General features: G+C 36.0%; 3 protein-coding genes, 1 long non-coding RNA gene and 1 other non-coding gene across 11 annotated transcripts; 3 read left to right on the forward strand and 2 right to left on the reverse strand.

Annotated features, from left to right (window-relative positions):
* Positions 1 to 4,349: 4,349 nt before the first annotated feature.
* On the forward strand, positions 4,350 to 9,865 carry LOC142539662 (casein kinase II subunit alpha-4, chloroplastic). 5 transcript variants are annotated; one of them, XM_075645263.1, is made up of 11 exons: positions 4,350 to 4,732; positions 4,827 to 4,956; positions 5,774 to 5,880; positions 5,971 to 6,038; positions 6,946 to 7,103; positions 7,363 to 7,453; positions 8,554 to 8,619; positions 8,921 to 9,003; positions 9,085 to 9,148; positions 9,247 to 9,315; positions 9,611 to 9,865. In XM_075645263.1, exons 1-11 carry the CDS (start codon positions 4,678 to 4,680, stop codon positions 9,668 to 9,670), a joined length of 951 nt encoding a protein of 316 aa, XP_075501378.1. In that variant the 5' UTR covers positions 4,350 to 4,677; the 3' UTR covers positions 9,671 to 9,865. The 5 variants fall into 5 exon arrangements, with proteins under 5 accessions (XP_075501378.1, XP_075501377.1, XP_075501376.1 ...); XM_075645262.1 differs by having other exon boundaries at positions 4,351 to 4,732; positions 5,844 to 5,880; XM_075645261.1 differs by having other exon boundaries at positions 4,351 to 4,732; positions 5,774 to 6,038.
* Positions 9,866 to 10,313: 448 nt separating this feature from the next.
* On the reverse strand, positions 10,314 to 10,430 carry LOC142541187 (U5 spliceosomal RNA). Its single transcript, XR_012819255.1, has one exon. It is a non-coding gene; the product is annotated as a U5 spliceosomal RNA (small nuclear RNA).
* A 215-nt stretch (positions 10,431 to 10,645) lies between these two features.
* LOC142539664 (mitochondrial outer membrane protein porin 2-like) lies at positions 10,646 to 13,246 on the forward strand. The gene is made up of 6 exons (XM_075645265.1): positions 10,646 to 10,861; positions 10,947 to 11,014; positions 12,032 to 12,142; positions 12,220 to 12,306; positions 12,399 to 12,607; positions 12,750 to 13,246. The coding sequence occupies exons 1-6, from the start codon at positions 10,813 to 10,815 to the stop codon at positions 13,054 to 13,056; spliced, it is 831 nt and encodes a 276-aa protein (XP_075501380.1). The 5' UTR covers positions 10,646 to 10,812; the 3' UTR covers positions 13,057 to 13,246.
* Positions 13,247 to 13,587: 341 nt separating this feature from the next.
* LOC142538882 (uncharacterized) lies at positions 13,588 to 14,616 on the reverse strand. Its single transcript, XR_012818754.1, has 3 exons — positions 14,469 to 14,616; positions 14,230 to 14,302; positions 13,588 to 14,096 (listed from the first exon to the last, which is right to left on the reverse strand). It is a non-coding gene; the product is annotated as an uncharacterized LOC142538882 (long non-coding RNA).
* Positions 14,617 to 15,509: 893 nt separating this feature from the next.
* On the forward strand, positions 15,510 to 18,741 carry LOC142539665 (heptahelical transmembrane protein 4-like). Of its 3 annotated transcripts, none has more exons than XM_075645269.1 (4): positions 15,510 to 15,882; positions 16,076 to 16,268; positions 17,197 to 17,452; positions 17,799 to 18,741. In XM_075645269.1, the coding sequence occupies exons 2-4, from the start codon at positions 16,078 to 16,080 to the stop codon at positions 18,450 to 18,452; spliced, it is 1,101 nt and encodes a 366-aa protein (XP_075501384.1). In that variant the 5' UTR covers positions 15,510 to 15,882; positions 16,076 to 16,077; the 3' UTR covers positions 18,453 to 18,741. The 3 variants fall into 3 exon arrangements, with proteins under 3 accessions (XP_075501384.1, XP_075501383.1, XP_075501381.1); XM_075645268.1 differs by having other exon boundaries at positions 15,511 to 15,639; positions 16,076 to 16,340; XM_075645266.1 differs by having other exon boundaries at positions 15,512 to 15,882; positions 16,076 to 16,340.
* The last annotated feature ends 1,472 nt before the right edge of the window (positions 18,742 to 20,213 follow it).

The raw sequence follows: 20,213 nt of genomic DNA on the forward strand, positions 1-20,213 counted from the left end.
TTGGTAACATGTGAGGTGGCCGGCCAGGCATCAGTATTTGTCAACATATGGGACTTGTAATTTGTCACGTAACAGTGAAGGCTGGACGCAGTAAAGCTTTGGCTTACTCACGAGCTATGTGTACAGACTCATGATGCACAAATCATTTTTGTTGAGGGTTACAAATCATTATAATAGAAAAATTCCGCTGCTAACTACACCAACTTCAAGAATTCCTCTATATTTGTGTCATATATATTCTTTGGATGAAGTGGGGACAAACTGTTAATAAACACTTCAGCACCGCAACATTATTTATACCCTTTTGATGTGGCTATGATTTTTGTGTCTATGGACTTGTTTATTTGATTTCATACAATTATTTTGAATCATATGTGAGAAATATTTAAACGTAGATGGAATTATCTATCGAGGGGAGGACCCAATATTTTTTTACGAGGGTAAATATTAGAAGATTTTCTACGAAATTACGTTACGAAACCAATCGTATCCACAACTAAGGTAACACTAACATAGTGGATGTACAATTTCGATATACTTCACCATGCTCGATAGGTGAGTGATATCTCAGCTGTGGGCATAGAGTTGAACATAGTTAATTGACATCATATCAAAATTATATATATACATATTTGTGTGTGCCTATCATGCGCTCGTTTTGGTTTTTCATGGTAAAGTAAAATTAAATAGACCGGGAATAGTTGCATGTTAGGTTTTCGCAATCGAGGGACCCTCGGATGACTCAATACGCAGCCAAATATTTGTGCTGCATGCAATCAACGTTAGCGCAAGGAAAGGTCTTTTTCCATGTCAATTTAACAATTCATGAGGACGAGCCTCTGATTCAGGAATTTCATACTCCTTTTAATATTGACTAGTATTTCCCACTTGCAGGAAGTGTGTACTACACATATATATATCACCTGCATGGGTGGATACTGTGGTGATTCAATGGATGAGTGACATCTATTGGTGGACACGGTGGATGAAAACATATCAAAATTGCTGATTATTATTTGTCTTTATTATATATATTTTTTAAAGTTTTACAGGTGCATATTTTAATTTTGATTGTGGCAGAAAAAACTCTGTGCATGTGTATATCCAGGCCACTAGCTAGCAGCAACACAACCAAGTACAAATATCAAAAAATGTGAATAAAAAACTTATCCAGTGATATCCACCAGACAAGGGAAAGAAACCTGGCATGTAAGCGACGGAAGAGAATTGCAAATGTGGAGTAACATGTGAAGATCACACTCCATATATTGGATCATATCAAACGGGTCCATATGCGATCCTTTTTTATCATTCTCTGTTTGGATCTTTTCGCACCTCCGCATGTGACACTCTCGCCTTTTTCTTTTTAATCTTTTGTTCTATTTTATTTTGTTTCATCTACTGATACGTAAGTTTTAGATTAAATATGTTGTTGCTCCGCCTTCCGCCCCCACATCGAAAATAGAAAAATATTCAATCAGTTGTTAGTTATTTTTCATTGGAGTACTGACACGACGTTGGACATATAGGTACGTAATTTTTAGTATCATGTTAATAATAGATGTCGTCACGTCAACACTAAAATGAAAAAGGACTAAAAGTGGAGAGAAAACATTTTATTGTATTAAAAAGACTAAAAAACAGCTCTATATATTATTAATGCGATCTCCGGCATCCTCAATTTGTTCTAAATTCATATAAAATTTAAAAAGAACAGGATATAGAACGTAGCTCTCGGGATATATATAATTACAGAAAATTTGATTAAAATAATTTGGGAAAATATTATATTAAAATTCAAAATTATATATTCTATTAGTTTAAAAATAACTTGACTCACTTCGTTGTCCCATCTTGTCCTTAATATAAATGGTCCAAATTTAATAAAGAATTAAGATTTTATTAAATTTATGAGTATGTAATGAATATTAATCAGAAGAATCTTGAAGTAAGCATATAGGGTGAATCAAGTGAAGACAAGGGAGTTGAATTTTAATTTAGTACTAAAGATGACTCTGAGGAATTCAAATGCAAGAGGACATATTTGTGTGAAAAACAAATTGGGGGTTCTTAATTATTTTGGAATTTTTTGTTTAGAGGAATTCTCGACAATACAATAAAATTCGGGAAAATGCCAAAATTTATTTAATTTGAGCTAATTTAATTCCTCAAAATACACAAAACGAAAGAGCATCAACACTGGAAATGAACAGATAATCACGTGCTTAAGACACTAACATTTAGAGAGCAAGAAATTATATGGATGCTTTAATGCAAATATCGGGAAGTGTACGCCATTCTATTTAATCATGTCCCAATATTGAGGACTATTTGAGTTGAAATTTAAATTCTCATTTTTTTGTCTAAAATTAGTTGTTTATCTATACATCTATACAATATTATTAAGTATGAGATACTAGAGTAATTAATTTTTGGTGTCATAGTCTGTTTTAATAATTATATATCTTAGTAAAGTGTTAAAACTTTGAAGTAAGTCTCATGTGACGTATCAAGTTGTAGGTTCAGTTCCTATTATGGTCTTTTTTCCTTTCTTTTTCTTATTTATTTTTTAATCAAAATTACATTGTAGTCCTTCAGTATTTCTAATAATTATATTTTGATTCTCATTTAAATATAAATCAAATTAATTATAAAAAATATTGTATGTCACGCCACTGCGACCGGCGGAGCTGTGTGGGGAGCCACAAGCACGTGAGGGACCGCGATCGTCATAGCTGGCAAATGCGCCGGACCCGTCCCATTTGAGAGCTCTAATAGCTGCCGTGTGGGGTCTGGATCGGTGCTCCGCGTGCCATCCCAGCAACGAGTAGTGAAACCGTCTCCTCCAATTACGAAATACATGACCTCATGGCCTCGCACTCCGACTGTGCGCCAATCGTGCCTCTGTGTGGCTGCAGCCATAGCAAATGCAATCTCTACAGCCGTCCTCGTCGCGCATCAGCCATGCTAATGGCTCCTGCTGCGTGAGCACTGCCCCACAGGATATGGGCCATTGATTTTAAAGAAACTGGTGGATCCCATGTATGCGGGGGCGGAGCTATGTGAGCTTGTACCCGGGCTTTAGTCCGAGTGGCCCAATTTTTTTTGAAAAAATTTATAGTTAAATTTTGTATAATTTTAGAATAATATGATATTAGCCCGGATATATCAATTTAAAATATTAAAAAATTCTAGAGTTTAAAATTCTAGTCCGGGCGGAACCATATTTCTGGCTCCGCCTCTGCATGTATGTGTGTATAAATTTGAGCTTTTGATCTTTTCATGGAGACAGTGTCCCATGAGATAGGATGAAATCTTCTCCCTCAGCCCTATTCACCCACGGACAATATAAAAAAAATTAATTAATAAGCTCTACGCTAGGATCCCGTGTCAAGCCATCATCAAACTGCCTCGGGGATCTCCGAGTCGACGTTCCATTTCTTCATGTACGAGAAACATTATAAGTTTACATTAAATTTACAGAACTTTAATAAAAATTTGAATGTGAAGGACATAGATTAATATGAACGACGTTTCACATTAATAAGTCTGGAACACTCATCCACGAACGTAGATGTTATTTACTACAATATAGCTGTAATCTAAGTGTCAGTAAATAGACATTATATAAATCTAAGTGATAATCATTACTGTCATTAATACATCATAAATAAGGGTAGTAAAAACATAATTTTATGTATTTTCAAAAATCTATAAAAAGAAATAAAAAAAACTTTCAAAATATTCCCCCACTCCCGGTGTATATAAAAAAAATCCCATTTTTTCTTATAAATTATTATTATTCATATTTATTCTATTTTGATGTACCAAGTATATTCTTTTTTTATGTTATTTACTTTATGTGTTGAGTCTTGATTGAATAATCCATCTTTTCTTAAATTTCCCCTGCCATTTTCTTTTTAAATGAAATAAAAACAATCATATTATTCTAGAATTCAGAAAAATTCATAATCTTTTTTTTAATCATTTACAAACACTACTAATTTCGTTACTCGCTTTCAAAATAATCCGCAGCGGAGATGCTCAGCCTCGGTAAGAATTAAGTGGATAAACTTACGTGATCTCCAAAATCTTCTCACATACAAGGGTAAATCGCATTGTTTATTTAAGATGTTTGTTCAATTAGGTTATATTTAAGTAAATCTCTATAGCAAAAAATAAATATGGTGTGACATTTCAATGTTCCAGGCTAAACATTATTACTTTGTCAAACGTGTGTGGGATAAGTATTCGGAAAAGCCCAGTCTCGATGGCCCAACCTTATCCGATCGAAATATGACGTCGTTTTTGTCTCTGATTTGGGGGAAAGAAAAAGGGGTTCCAATTGGGAGGGGTCCCTATTAACAATGGAAATAACTATATTTTTATAGGAAACCTTGTTCCGTTTCACGGTCGTGAGGCATTTTCCAACTCGTTGCCTCTTCTCTACGCCGGCCGCTCTATTCCGCCGCATCGCCTTCCAATCCACCTCAATTTCTCTTATACAACGGCAGCAACAAGAAAAGCCATTACCGCGGCCGCAGAACCAGAAGCAGCAGTTGTCCTCTATCAGTCGACGCTCCGGGGTATCTGTTCCTCAGACCATGGCTCAGAAGATAGGAAAATCTATTCGCCGGCCTGGGGCCCCATCCAAGGCGCGGGTTTACCCCGACGTCAATGTCATCCGCCCTAAGGAGTATTGGGATTACGAGTCCCTCGCTGTTCAATGGGGGTAACGGATTATTTTTACATGATTTTGGTTCTTGGAATTGATTTTTTTTTGTTTTCTGCGATGTTTTAGGGTTTTGATTGATTGGGCTTGATAGGGAACAGGATGATTATGAGGTGGCGAGAAAGGTGGGGAGGGGGAAATATAGCGAGGTTTTTGAGGGTGTTCATGCCACCAACAATGAGAAATGCGTTATCAAGATCCTTAAACCTGTCAAGAAGAAAAAGGTTCTTTTAGCTTTGCGCATTTTGTCTAATTTCAATTTAGTTATTGTCTATTTAAACTACTTTCTGCTGTTTTTTTGCGATTAATACTTGAGATCTAAATTTAATGAGTACCATAAATGAAGGGATACATTGAAGTTAATGGCAAATTTTGTGATGCAGATTATTTATTGAGTTCTCACTATATAGAGTTTAGTGTTGCAGAATCCCTGTTATTTTACCATATATATGAAAAGCTTCTGATTAAATCAAAGAGTGCGGTGTTTTCGGTGAATGGATTGCATGAAGATCCGAACAGGTGGCCAAACCTTATGTGAAAGGGGGTTGGGGATTATCAATTAAGAAATTTGTGTTTCTGAACTCCATTTGTTTTAGCAACGGTTGTGCATAAATATAAGTCAGATTGCTCTCTTCTTACTTTTTGGTTGGTAAATGTATGGGACCCTATCTTGAGGCTTTTTGAACCTAGGAATCGAAGTATATCTTGCCTATTTAGTTTATGCCTCTTTGAAAAGTGTGCGCTATTTTGATGTAAAATGAGTTGCCCTGTCTAAACCTGTCCGACTTTTTTTTAGCTGTCTGCCGTTTGTTTCTTAGACTTTCTGCGCTTAGTTATGGTAATGTTTGGTTCTTATGGATTTAAGTGCACCAAGATTGTGGCATTCTGCTTCAATTTAGAAAAGTGTTTGTTCCTGGCTTTATGAATGAGATTTTGTAGAATTATTGTATGCAGGCTATAGTTATCTGTAAAATCGCAGGTTGTTCTTATAATGTTTCAACCCATATTTTCATTTTTACTTTTTTTCTTTTTTTGTGAAAGGGTTCGATGCTTCTTTTGGAGCATGGAGATGAATATATTGGAGGACTTACAATCATATTTACTGGTGCAGATCAAGAGGGAGATAAAAATATTACAGAATCTTTGTGGTGGGCCTAATATTGTAAAGTTGTTTGATATTGTAAGAGACCAGCAGTCAAAGACACCAAGTCTTATATTTGAATATGTGAACAATACAGACTTTAAAATGCTGTATCCCACACTTTCAGACTTCGATATTAGATACTACATATATGAACTATTAAAGGTGAGTTTGTTTTCTTCCTCATGTTTTGAAGCCATGAAGTCTCATGTGTTCATCTCAAATTCCATCTTTACTAATATCATGAGTGAATCATAGATGGACCAATAATTTGTTTTTCTGAACCTCTACATCGGGTTGATCTGGTTAATTTTTGAATGTTATATATCCGCGATAATTTCATTTGTTTCGACGGAGAGTGGACTTGACTTTTTATATTTCCTCATCTGGATTTGACTTGTGTCATTGTGGATACTCATAGGACCCAAACGATTATGTCGAGGAAAAGTTTGATTTTGAGGGAGAAAAGGGGCAAAAATTGTAACAGAAATATAATTGGATTCCTGAATCCTCAAAAAAAAACATGTTAATTACTGTGTCAGCACATTCTCAGGTGTCCATGTTATCAGAAGAATAGATTAACACACATTTAGTTTATAATTTGCTCCTCTGGTATTCTGTTGGATTCATTTTTATACAGCCACTAATAGTGAAAAAATTATGGGATCAGGTCACAATATTTGCTTAGAGAAGAAATTAGTGCGCACATGTCATTGACAGGTAATGATTGTAAATTAGCTGTAGTTGCCATCCTCATCTTGTAAAACCAGCTTATAGGTAGTATGGCTCTCGAGTTACGATTCCGGGTTCTCAAAGAGTCACATAACAGGTCACTTGATGGATTTGGCTTTAATTTCAGTAATCTGTTCCATGACTTCTATTTTTCTAGTCTTGCTCATATTTATTAACTGTCTATAGTAATACGGTGCTTTCTTTAATTTTTCTTGATGAATCACTAAACACCCCACCCCCCAACAAAGAAAAATGGTACTCTATTACTCTTCCATAATATGATTTGTTATTGTTGTTTATTTTGATTTCAAAGATTCTGTTTATTCTTTACTATGTGCAGGCTTTAGATTACTGCCACTCTCAAGGTATCATGCATCGTGATGTCAAGCCTCATAATGTCATGATAGATCATGAGCAGCGCAAACTTCGTCTTATAGATTGGGGACTAGCTGAATTTTATCATCCTGGGAAAGAGTATAACGTTCGTGTAGCTTCAAGGTTTGCCATCTCAACCTCCATCTTAATGTTAACATCCCTTATTGTGTCTTTGTTGCTGTAGTTACTGTTGACCTACTGGATTTTTATATTAAAAATTGGTTCTATATGTTAAGTGGTATGTGTTTTAATTTATTACAGAAGTTGATAGTGATGCTTACAAATATTATTACCGTTGTAGCCTAATCCTCTACATTTTGGTTGCATTTTTTCTTAGTAGGCTGATCTTCATCTATTTTATTTTATGGACTGCATTTTCTAGGTATTTTAAGGGACCTGAGCTCCTCGTTGATTTGCAAGACTATGACTACTCCTTGGACTTATGGAGCCTTGGCTGTATGTTTGCAGGAATGGTATGCATTTATTTTCGCTCCCCTCCCTGGAAAATAATTGTGCTTTACATGCTAGAACTTTTACGAGCCTTATTAATTTTTATGGACATGTGATTATAAATGGACCTGGACATATCATTCGATAGGCCTCTTCTCTGATGAAGCTACACTTCAAGTGCCATTCTGTTGGATGATTTTAAAATCCTGAACATTGGCATCTATGTAGCATGGATACCCTAAATTTTGTTTTTTGAAGTATTGGACACGGATACGATATATGCAAATACGTGTGTTGGATACGGCAAATTTTGTGTCGTTGAATTTTTCGAGGTTTGACCAGTCGGATACGTTTTGTACACGGCTCAGATACGCCATGGATATGACATAGTTACGTTTGAGAAAATTGCAAATATTTAAAAGTTTTAGGGGTTAATTGAAAAAAATTGAAATTTATGAGGACTAATTGGAAAGTAATTAATAAAAATGAATTGGGATTTGGGCTTTTAATGCCCTAAATTTCTAATTGTTGAACTACCTCTGAAGTGCTCGGCTCTCATTGTCTGTTCATCATCTCTGCTCGGCTCTCATTGTCTGTTCGTCATCTCTGCCTGGCTCTCATCTCTGCTCGGCTCTCATGTAAGCCTGTGAATTCTTGAAGAAGTGCTGCAAGGCCCTAACGGACGGGAACCGGCGGCTGCAGAAGGAGCAACAGGAGCTGAAGGCGCTGAAATGAGCACAACCCTTGTATATGCTAAGCTCTCATCGTCTTTCACTCCTCAGAAGTGCTCGGCTCTTATCGTCTCTTCATCATCTCTGCCCAGTTCTCATCTCTGCCCAGCTCTCATCTCTGCAAGTTGTTATCTCTTTATATATATATATATATATATATATATATATATATGATTAATTTGCACTTCTAGTGTCATTTGGTTGGATAGATCTTAGAATTGTGCAAGCATTTCAGTTTATGATTTTTCCCAAAAGGCCCTAGTCGATAGATTTTTATCTGCTTGCATGTCATCCATGGGTGGCAGTGATGAGGAGGTTGAACATTTGATTTTCCAAGATATCCCCAAGTTTACCCTGAAAATGAAACCGAGTGTAATAGCATGTCTCTACAGATATTTCGCAAGGAACCTTTCTTTTATGGGCACGACAATTATGATCAACTGGTCAAGATTGCGAAGGTATGATATTGATTTTTTGTACTGGAAATGCCTCTTATCAAATACCTGTTGTATTGTGCGCACACTCAGGTGTTCTTCATGAATAATTTTACCAAGTTATGTTGGAGTTTCTTGTGTGCTAAGATGATGTCAGACTACTTGCCTCTTTCTCGCTCTTTGTGGCTGAAGTATATATTTGAAACATATGCTGGTTTTCTTTTGCTTCCTATTAATGTTTGTGATCACATGTCTATCAATAAACTGAGTCAAAAACCATGATATCGGGTATGGCAAAAATTATGCAGTTTTTATATGATGACAGGTGTTGGGGACAGATGATTTGAATGCATATTTGAATAAGTACCGCTTGGAATTGGACCCAAATCTTGCTGCCCTTGTCGGAAGGTAGCTATATAAACCTGAAACTTGTTCGCTTTACAGGCATAATTATTGCAAGTTGAGAATCTCTGTGCTTTGTCAATCTAGACATAGCAGAAAGCCATGGACGAGGTTCATTAACTCTGATAATCAACACTTGGCTGTTCCCGATGTAAGCATTATATTCTATTAACAATCTAAGGCTTGTACTATTTCACTTTTCAGTGTTACTAAACATTATTTTCTTTTATTCCTCTTTCCTTTTTTAAGGCTATTGATTTTGTTGACAAACTGTTACGATATGATCATCAAGAAAGGCCTACCGCAAAGGAAGCAATGGTAAAAGTTTTCCTTCAACTAGCACCACTCCCTTCACATGGAAATAGTTTTTTTGGCTTCTGAAAATGTGATCGATGCTATTTAAAACCATTCGATTGTGAAATCATTGGGTTGTGTTACTGATTTGTGGTTTCATCTTATGAGAAATTTATTGGAAAAAAAAAGTTATTTTTTAATCATAGATAAAGCCTACATGTTGGCTTATTATATATTCGGTACCTTTTCGACACGGTAAATTAGACAACGATTCTCTCCTCTCCAAATATCCATTATTGATGGTAGTAATTTTTTGCAGGCTCATCCTTATTTCTACCCTATAAGGAATGTAGAAAGCAGCCGGAGTCGTGCTCAGTGAGACCAAGTGCCAGATACCAGTGGATTATTCCGGGTTTCTGATCATTCTTGCTTCTGTAATATAATTGTACGGATTGTTTAGACATTTAATTGCGTTTCACAAGTTGAGTTTGATGCTATTGGCTGATCCATTCACAAGCATTTGCTTTTAGACTTCAACATGAACACTTCTGAATTGATTCAGCATCTTCCCTTTTGTGTTTGGTGTGAGGCGATAGGGAAAAAGTTGGGTATTTTCTCGTCCAAGATCTTGTTCATTTATTGAGTGCTCTCCGAATAAAGAAAAAAATCAACTTGTCAAATTTTTTTCTGGGAAATTTAAATAATTTTCTATTCGAACTGGCCACTCAATTTTTTGGTTGCCCTGAAGAAATTAGAAGTGGCGATTTGCCAGGAGAACGAGCATGGATGTGTGTGAAGAATTAGGTCACCATTAACTCATTTAAAATACCAAACCTATTTATCGTGCAGATTGATTTTGCCGTTATAATGATAAGACTGAGAATAAGTTATATTAAACATATCATTTTAATTACAATAATAAGTCGTAGCAAAATAGTAACATTATTGTTTAACAATATTTATATAAGTACATTTTATGATTTACAGTACAAAAAATTCAGATACTTGAATTGATGGGGCCTCTGCCCGATGGGCGAAGACCCTCCAAAAATCAGAGTATGCTGCTTGTATGCAGCGAGCACACGGTATTCTTTAGTAAAAGGCGAAAGAATAGTTCGCTTTGTGCTCACTGCGCAGCTGCTAGATTTGTCTTGAGTCTGGGCTCGTTTTTTTATACAACAGATTCGTCTCGCTGTTTGTCATTTATTCCATGTGGGATAAGGAATAGGGAAATTGTGCCGACCCTAACTTCTTCAGCAATTTGGCTCTGCTTTCCCAAAAAAAAAAGGTATTACTCATTACTTATTTATTAGTGATATTCACGTGCATTGTAAATAAGAGTATTATGGAGGGGGTAATAATAAATATCAGAGACTGCCATTGCTCATTTTTCCAAGCCACCCACATATCTCCAACAGTCCCAAACCAACAAAAAAATTCCCCGAAATCCCCCATTATCTTTCAGTCTCGAGCTCTCGTATTCTGAATTCGACAGAGCGAATACAAAATTAGGGCGGAGATATGAGCAAGGGACCGGGTTTGTTCTCGGATTTCGGCAAGAAAGCAAAAGGTTTGATTTCTCCGATCCAACTTTAATTTTTTAAGTTTTTCCTCTCTTTGTTAGATTTAACGTTGTATTTACTCGTTATGTGCAGATCTGCTGACCAAGGACTATATTTCGGATCACAAATTCTCTGTTTCCACTTACAGCGAATCCGGAGTGGTATGAATTATTACCTTTTACCCCCAATCCGCGAATATAATATATCTGTGTATGCCAGCGTTTGTACGTGATTTTTTTTAATGCTTCTTGTTCGATTTTTTTTCCTGATATTTCCTTCTCTGATTTTTTTGGATTTAAATGGTTTGATAAGCGCATTTGTCAGTGAATACTATAATGTCTTGCCATTTTGATTTGGATGTTACTGACATTTTTTTGTCCATCGACAATGCTAGTTTTTCATCAGCTTGTTATTGTACTTCATTTTCAATTAATTTTGTGTGCATAAAAAAATTTGTATGTTATGAATGTATTCTTAACTTATTAATTATGGATGAACTCGCTGGATTCTTCATACTTTTGGAATGTGTTTCTGCATTCGTACCCTCCTGTTTCTGTCTGGTTATTATGTTGTTATTGGTGGTCATACCTTTTCTTAAGGTGAATAACAAAAAGGTTTTTGTTGTATTTCAGTATTATGTCTAACGTATTTTCAAAACTACTTTGGTCACTGACTCTGATGGTCATTCTTGTGGTCATTCTCTGTCATCAAATGCTAGGATTTTTCAATGTTTATTTATATTCCGTGTCCTGTCACAAATTTTCTCCATGGCATTTATGCCTTTCCATTTTCTGTATGAATTTTTTTGTTTGGTTGGTGGGGCGAACAAAGGCGAGAGGCGTAGATGGTTTTCCTTTTATTTATTTCTTTATATATTTTGTTGATAGATCTGTTTTTTTTATTTTACTTGGATTACTTGGTACTCCAGTGCAAAGTGGATTTCGTAGAAAGACTAAAGACACTAATTGATAAATGTTCATTTGAAAATGACATGCTGCAGATATCGTCCCTGCATCAAGGGATCTTTTACTTGTTTTTATATATTTCTGCTATTGCATGTATGCAGTTACCTCAAACGTCAGCTGGCTTCATTTTGCATCATATTCTGTGCTGTCATTTGACGTATCTTACTAAATGAAATGAACACTTTCTACGTTTCCTCTGTGTTCTCAATGTAGGCCCTCACAACATCCACTGTGAAAAAAGGAGGCTATACATCTGGTGATGTCACAGCCCAGTACATATACAAGAATACCTCCGCAGATGTCAAAGTTGATACAGAATCGAATGTGAGAATACCTACAAATTCTCGATCAAACTGTACTCGTTCAACCATAATTTCTGATCCCACTTTTTGTTTTGGCAGGTCTCAGTAAATTTAACTGTTGCCGATATCATCCCCTCATCAAAGACTATTGCCAATCTGAAATTTCCGAATTATGATTCTGGCAAGGTGTTTGCTTGCCGCATTTTTTTTTTAAACTTCACGCAAGTTTTAAGTATCCTTCTTTGTTCTCTAACTTGCTACTGCGTTTGCTAGTGCAGCTGGAGTTTCAGTACTTCCACCCTCATGCATCTATTGCTACTGCTGTGGGTCTTAACCAATCCCCTCCAATCGATTTTTCAGTCACCCTTGGTACTCCCACCTTTGCTTTGGGAGTTGAAGCTGGCTATGAGACCTCGTCTAAAAAACTAGTGAAGTATACTGCTGGCATTACTGTGACACAACCTGAATCCTGTTTGTCGATAGTTTTGTAAGTCCTTCATGCTCTTACTGAATTTGGTTGTTGTAATTTTCTCAAAATTATGAACAAAGTTCTACCGTATCTCTTTCAATTCTCTTTTGATGTCTTAGTAAAAGAAGAAAAAATTAGTTTCTCATTTCTTGCGGCGCAGGGGTGACAAAGGGGACACCATAAAGACCTCATGCATACGCTACTTAGATCAGTTGAAGAAGGGTGCTGCTGTGGCTGAGTTCACCCGAAAATTGTCGGCGAATGAGAACACTTTTACCGTGGGAGGATCTTACGCCCTCGACCACCTGACACTCGTAAAAATGAAGCTCAACAATCATGGCACTCTAGCTACTGTTTTGCAGCACGAGGTTATGCAGAAATCAGTGGTGACTATATCCAGCGAGTTCCATACCAAAGCCTTGGATAACATTCCCAGATTTGGAGTGTCCCTTGTACTTAGGCCTTGAGAACATCTTTCCAAAATATTTTGCATACATTAATATCATTTTTTGAGGTGGTCTCGGAATGGAAGCCATATTTGCTTAATAAGATGCATACTTTTGCTTTTCACCTTTTGATCCTCGGAGATTGAGCCATCCATGTAGGTCTTCCGGCCTTTTTTTTGTTATTTTAATGTAGTGTCGCGTGAATTTTTTCTCGGTCGGAGTTTTGTGCCGAACTCTTGTTTTGCAGTTTCATTTAAACATTTATTTATTTGCATGTATTAGTTTACTATCTCGAACAAGAATTCTACCATGATCGATTTCGGTATAAGCATTCGAAATCCAAGTTTACGGTATAAGCATTCGAAATATTTTTTTTTAAAAAAGTTAATAATAGGTCTGAACTCTGGATTAGTCTTGGAATAAATATCAGAGATTTGTTTATGTTATCATGTGTGATATCACAACTATTAATCTAAGGATTAAAAAGACGTCACGTGTATTTTTTTTTTTTGTTTAATGCATAATATAAACACGTGAAAAAATACATGTGAACCTTTGTCGCACTTATATAAAAGGTTGGAGGAGCACTACCTATACGGTAGCATGAAAGTTGAAACACCCGGTATCCTTTGTGGTTCTAGCAGGAGGTCTAGACCCAAAAAAATTTATGTCCGAAACCTGGGCCAAACAACTTTTTCTAAAGCAGCTGGTTAAACAACTTGGTAGTCTGTTTTTTGTCTTTATTTCGAGAGGTGAGTTTATGTAAAGTTTTCAAGCTTCGGTGAACTTAAATAGCTTCCAGTAATTACATTATACATGCTATATTGATCTCATAAAGGAAGAATCAGGAAATCCTAAAAGATGACAAATTTAAAAACTTTCTTGACTGGGCAATAAAAATTACCAGAAATCATGTGAAAGAACCATTGAGAGGAATACCACTTGTATCAGGCCGAATATTCTTCATGTAATACTTGGATCGACGAGATATATTGATCTTGTTTCTCCTCTGCTCCGGTATAGATTCAATGGAACATTCCAAGAACCCACGCCTGACAAACCTAATACAAACATAAATAAAACTTTCAAGTCCTAGATTTTTAACTTACTGAATTAATTTTTATGATTTTGGTTTCATTCAAGAAATAGAATTCGGCAGTATTTTTTTGAATTTTTATATTCACGAGTCCATACCAATCTGCTGTTCGTGTTGTTAGCAGGAAAAGCATTTGCAGCCCAAGAGAGGACGCCTTTTTCTCAATATAATCTGTTGAAAAACAAAATAACGGAAACATGTGATACGACTCTAAATAGATAAGAAATAAATGGAACGGGCTAATGGGAATCGAACTAGCTTAAATATCTAATCATAATTTCCACAAAAACAAAAAAAACGACTCAAGAAATTGAAAAAAAGATGTTATATCATATACCAAGCAATTTGTCTCCTTGTCCTTGGCCGCGACATTCAGGAGAAACTGCTATAGCAGCTACCTCTCCGCACTTCTCTTCAGAGAAAGGGAAAAGAGCTGCACAGGCTATTATATGGCATTAAATTATGACAGAAGGAAATGAAGGGCATATTAGAAGTTTTACAATCTTCTTTTGATTTTTTTTTTTTTTTTGAGACAATCTTCTTTTGATTTATATATACCATAGATTATTGATTATGTTTCATATATGATTGTCTCACAAATTTATAGTTATACGAGTTGATATGATTTATATTTGGAGCACAGACGCTCAGCAATATCCATTTCCATGTTCTAATAAAAAAAATATCTCCACAAACTAAATGGAGGCAAACAGATAAGCTAATCCAATCCTTAAGTATTGATTTAACTATTAGTACAAGACAATTCAAATTAATTTTCAAAGATGTAGCCAATAAAATTGTGCTTTGTAATAATACCTGGTTAATAATTTATATATATATATATATATATATTAATATTATATTATATCTATTCAATTTTATCTAGGTTGAGAGGATGATAGTAACCACTTAGGAAGAACATCAACTTTTTCTTCCAATTTTACCCTTATATGATACTAATACTACATTTTGTTTTTTATTTTTTTTAAAAAAATTCAACACACACTTTTATTATTATTTTTTTCAACAATTCAAATATTAATTTAGTCCTTCCATAATTTGTCAAATTACACTTTAGTCCATCGATAATGATAAAAAATGATGTACACACACGCATCGCGTGTGCAGAATAAATAACTAATATATTATTAAGTACGAGATTTTCAGAGTAACTATTTTATATCATATTAAAATATTTAATTTCATAATTATTTTTTTTATTTTACTAAAAACATTTTCAAATCAATCTATATTTATATATTAAAAAATTTAAACCGAACTTAATGTTAATTATTTAATATTATTTGATTAAATTAAAAATAATAAGAACACGTACCACATATATATATTTTATTAGTATACATAAATCAAGAGGCCGCCGTTTCCTTCACTTCAATTTCCGCATCATCCAGAGGCATCTTCTTTTATCCATCTGCGTGCGCCTCTTTTTCATCGGCAGCTTTTTGTTAATTTTTCTATGCGCTAAAGAAAATTTGAAACAGATGGAGGTGAAAATTTATAATGCATTTCCTGTTCTTACGGTATTTTTTACGGCTTGATGGGGATTTTTCCCAATTTCTTTCCTAATTTCTTGACCTATATCTCCTGTTCTATTATTCTTATATTCGCCTGAAAAATCTATTGAAACGATCCCTTCAAGCGATATAGATAAATACGGAAATTTGAATTTTCTTTTGAAAGATCAGATTTCTTGGTCTCTCCTCGTGGGTGGTGTTCCTCTTCTATTACAGGTAGCTTTCACCAATATGAGTTTATTTGAACAAGGGTATAATAACGGATCAATGGACAAAAAAAATTACTTTTTAGCATATATTTTTATTTCCAATTTGATATCCCAACATAGTTTCCGTTTGTTTATAATTTTGATAATATTAATTGTCATTTGATGCTTTTATTGTGTTTGGATTATTGGGTCGATTCAAGAAATGGGCAAGAATCAAGTAAATTTTGAAGAGGTGAAATCTGGTGGTGAATTAAATGAGAATCAAAGGGTTATTTCTTCACCCAAGGAAGGGAAAGGAACGAGATTGTGGAAGAAAGTGAAGTATCAATTGGTGGAGTACCACTCACTGCCTGGATATTTGAAGGACAATGAGTATATTCTTGGTCATTACAGGTCTGAATGGCCTTTGAGGCAGGTCTTGCTCAGTGTTTTTACTATTCACAATGAGACCCTTAATGTTTGGACGTAAGTATTTTGCCTTAGCTTCTGTTTACATCTGGTATTATATTTTCTCAAAAAGTATGGGTTTGTTGTGTTGATACTTCTGTATATGTGGTTATGCTAGTTTGCTAATTTTTAATGATGTTCTTGAACTTTATCAAGAGCTTTCTTAGGTAAGGATTAGTTTCTTGTTCAGTTTTTAATATCATAATAAGTGAAAAGGAGTAGAGAAAAGTGTGAGTGGATCATTAAGGTGGTCTAGAAAACACTTACCTTCTGAATCTTGAATTTGAAGCTCTTCGCATGCTTTGACATTAGCACTACCCAGAAAATGATGCAAGAGATCCCCATCTGATTCATCGTGTGCAGATGCTTTCTTTGAGATCTGAGATTGGCCTTTTAGCATCATGTTGTTCGTAGATTTTGAGGTTGATGATAGTAAACAAGTGTGGGTCTTGAAGAGATTTCTTGCTAAAATGGTGCTATTTTTTCGTTGTAGCAGTTTTTACACCTTTTTTGGTTTATTGAACTGATGTGATGCCAATTTTTCAAATTTGTAGACCACGAACTAATGGCTTGATGATTTGCATGGCACAAACAATGGCTCAATGCGATGAGCAATCTTAGGATTTGGACTATCTTTCGAGTGGCATATTTCATAGATAGGCACAATAATATAAGAATATGGCATCATAATTCTGTCAATCCGTATTGTGTGTTGTTTCTTGACTATGTGATACCATGGGAACTTTACATCGTTACCAGGTGTCTTTTTGTGAATCACCCGTGTCTACTTTTTTGTCGATGCTTGTACTGTGTTGTATCGTATCGTATCATATGGAATTTTCCAACCTTGATTCATGGTTTTATTTTTCTGCAGGCATTTGATAGGCTTCTTCTTGTTCCTCTCTCTGACCATTTATACAGCGATGAAGGTTCCGGCTGTGGTAGACATTCCCACGCTACAAAATTTGCCAAACGTGCTGAGAAAAGCGGATCTCCAAAAATTGAGAGCAGAACTTACAACTTGTCTTCCGTCTTTGCGACACATGCGTGACTGGCATGTTATGGAAGTACTCTCTAACTGTTTGCCTGAACGTTTTTCACACATCAACCACACTGATGTTTGTGTTCTGGTACTTTTGGTTTTTTTCATTTGGATTAAAGTATTTATTATGCATTTCAATTCTTCGGCATTAGTAACTTTGATTACAATGGGAAGTTTCTTGAGAAGACGAAAACAATGGATTTTTATGATAATATAAGGTTTTAAAACTCTTGATTTTGGTTTCGTAAAGCAAGTACACGCTATAAAAGTTGGTTATTACAATTTATTTAGTTTTCTCCTCATAGTTTACTCTTTTTTTCCCTTACTTGCAGATTACCAATGTAGTTTCCAGTGCCGTTAATTTCAGGCAACAGAACATTTCTATCACTTGCGGATGCGATTTTCCCTGGCTCAATTAATTTTTTTTTTTGCAGCGTACCATGAAGGAAGACCTGGCAAACATAATAGCACCATTGATGGTCCGTCCAATCACCCGGTGGCCGTTTTTTACTTTCTTGGGTGGAGCCATGTTTTGCTTGTTGGCTAGCAGCACTTGCCACTTAATTTCTTGCCACTCCAAGCGTGTATCCTACATTATGCTTAGACTCGATTATGCAGGAATCGCTGCCCTCATTTCTACCTCGTTTTATCCTCCTGTCTACTACTCTTTTATGTGCTATCCACTCTTCTGCAATCTCTATATGGGATTCATTACCCTGCTAGGAATCGGTACAATCTTAGTCTCTCTCCTGCCAGTGTTTCAAAATCCAGAATACCGCAAGTTTCGAGCCTTGTTATTCCTTGCAATGGGCTTGTCTGGTGTGGCACCAATTCTGCACAAACTTATCTTATTTTGGAACCATCCTGTGGCGCTCCACACGACAGGATATGAAATCTTGATGGGGTCCCTTTACGGTCTTGGAGCTCTCGTTTATGCAACAAGAGTTCCAGAGAGATGGATGCCTGGAAAATTTGACATTGCTGGACATAGCCATCAGCTGTTTCATGTACTCGTCGTTGCAGGAGCTTACACACATTACCGTGCAGGGCTCGTATATCTCAGGTGGCGGGACTTGCAGGGATGCTGAAAATTAAGTAAATATGTAAATGCATTCCTCCAACAAAAATACATAAGACACATATTATAGTATGGCATCCCACTTTACTGCATTGAATTTTGCTGTGGTGAATTGGGGTCAAAATTTGAGTTTTTAGTCTTCCAAAATTATGGAATACCTGTCTGTCTCAAACCTGATCTGCCCCGTGAGATGGTAAGTCCTACGACTGTGTGCTTATTATTATGGATTGTGTTGGCTATATTCGCCAAAAAGATTTCTAAACATATCAGAAATATGGGGTATTCAAATTTGGTTTGTATCTTCTACGAAGCAAGCTGTCACAGAACCATATCCGCGGTAAGTTCCGCGAACCGGAAGGCAATAGAATAAGCCCAATTCGGTGAGCAAGCGTACCCCTCTGTGCGATAGAAAAACGCTCACAACAATGCTGCCCCTGCATCGATTCGAAGTAATAACATTGCGGCCATATCTGGGAACTTAAATCCCGTTCTCCAAAGAAGTTTAATCAAGCATCATGCTCTCTGTTATCATTATATCAAGATCGCATACAAAAGAGAATAAAGATTATGATTTGTATTGAGGCGAAAAACTGAAAAATACAAACGATGCTGTGTTTTATACTAACAACAAATAAATAAGGTCGCCTCCAAGAAGATCATGATCTGTATTGAAATGGAAAATTGAAAGATACAAAATATGCACACGTTGGTGTGTTTTACATTAATAACAAATAAATAATCATGCTCTCAAGTGTGTCCGAGACTGTAGAGTAAGTGAGCGTTTAATATTTGGTCGTGAGTTTGATTCTTACTAGCAACACATTCTCGGACGACCTGTCGCATATGGCTTGTTCAATACGATTTACACTAGCATGAGTTGCAGGCTATTCTGTTAATCGAAGGTTTACCCAATACATGACTACGGGTTCTCATGTCATAAAAAAAAATTCATCTAACAATCTTGCTAACCACGATAACGAACTAATCACTTTGCTGACATGTGACTATACGAGTTTGAAGGGTAAAATATTTTAATAAATTTCCATGAAAAAATGAAATAAAATATAAATGGATAGTTAATAAAAAAAATTTAATATTTTCTTCGCATGGTAAGAATGACATTTTCCTTCCATAGTTGGTGCTGGGTGCACCGACCGACAATAACTTCTTTGGACAGGTTGATTTTCCCGTATGAAATTTGGTCAACGTATTTTCGTAAGAAAAAATAAATCGCAAAATTAGTAAACATTCGAAATAAAAGATGGGCAACCTTATTCCTTTTCACTTCGAATCCCACGCACAATCGTAGTTGGTAAACCGATCATTTCCTAAGCAAATTTGGTTTTTTTCCAAATATTCATACTACAACAGTCACACGTTCATTGAGTTTTTTCAAAAGATACAAAATCATCGTCCTCAAACTTCGTGAAAACACGACACTGACCCAGTGAATTTCATAATTTAAGGGCCTGAAACTATGAAATTCACCACGGTTTACCTCTTCCCCACCAACCTGCGTAACTTCTACTCCTCGGAACAGAATCCGCCTCGTTAACCCCGAATTCACACGGCTTGTCTTCGTCGATCCTCCCAATAACCACCGTGTGGCTCCGGGGAACAACCGTCACGCCTCCGCCGACGCTTCGCCTCTTCACCCGGAGAAGCTCCGACTCCATCTTCCTGCGAGTGGAGGCAATCCGAATGAGCTCCCTCAGATCCTCTTCCGAGGCGGTTGAATACGATGAGTTAACGCTGAAGCTTCTGGGCAGGC

Source organism: Primulina tabacum, chromosome 3 (assembly GCF_025594145.1).
Source record: "Primulina tabacum isolate GXHZ01 chromosome 3, ASM2559414v2, whole genome shotgun sequence".
Classification (NCBI taxonomy): Eukaryota; Viridiplantae; Streptophyta; class Magnoliopsida; order Lamiales; family Gesneriaceae; genus Primulina; species Primulina tabacum.

What these genes read in the sequence shown, in the direction of transcription:
- LOC142539662 (XM_075645260.1), top strand. Translation starts at nt 4,605, where the DNA reads ATGGCTCAGAAGATAGGAAAATCTATTCGCCGGCCTGGGGCCCCATCC. An exon ending in AACTGGTCAAGATTGCGAAG is followed by an intron (nt 8,620 to 8,920) that starts GTATGATATTGA and finishes ATATGATGACAG; the next exon opens with GTGTTGGGGACAGATGATTT. An exon ending in CTACCGCAAAGGAAGCAATG is followed by an intron (nt 9,316 to 9,610) that starts GTAAAAGTTTTC and finishes AATTTTTTGCAG; the next exon opens with GCTCATCCTTATTTCTACCC.
- LOC142539664 (XM_075645265.1), top strand. Translation starts at nt 10,813, where the DNA reads ATGAGCAAGGGACCGGGTTTGTTCTCGGATTTCGGCAAGAAAGCAAAA. An exon ending in AAGTTGATACAGAATCGAAT is followed by an intron (nt 12,143 to 12,219) that starts GTGAGAATACCT and finishes TTGTTTTGGCAG; the next exon opens with GTCTCAGTAAATTTAACTGT. An exon ending in CGAATTATGATTCTGGCAAG is followed by an intron (nt 12,307 to 12,398) that starts GTGTTTGCTTGC and finishes TTGCTAGTGCAG; the next exon opens with CTGGAGTTTCAGTACTTCCA.
- LOC142539665 (XM_075645268.1), top strand. Translation starts at nt 16,078, where the DNA reads ATGGGCAAGAATCAAGTAAATTTTGAAGAGGTGAAATCTGGTGGTGAA. An exon ending in GAGACCCTTAATGTTTGGAC is followed by an intron (nt 16,341 to 17,196) that starts GTAAGTATTTTG and finishes ATTTTTCTGCAG; the next exon opens with GCATTTGATAGGCTTCTTCT. An exon ending in ACACTGATGTTTGTGTTCTG is followed by an intron (nt 17,453 to 17,798) that starts GTACTTTTGGTT and finishes TTTTTTTTGCAG; the next exon opens with CGTACCATGAAGGAAGACCT.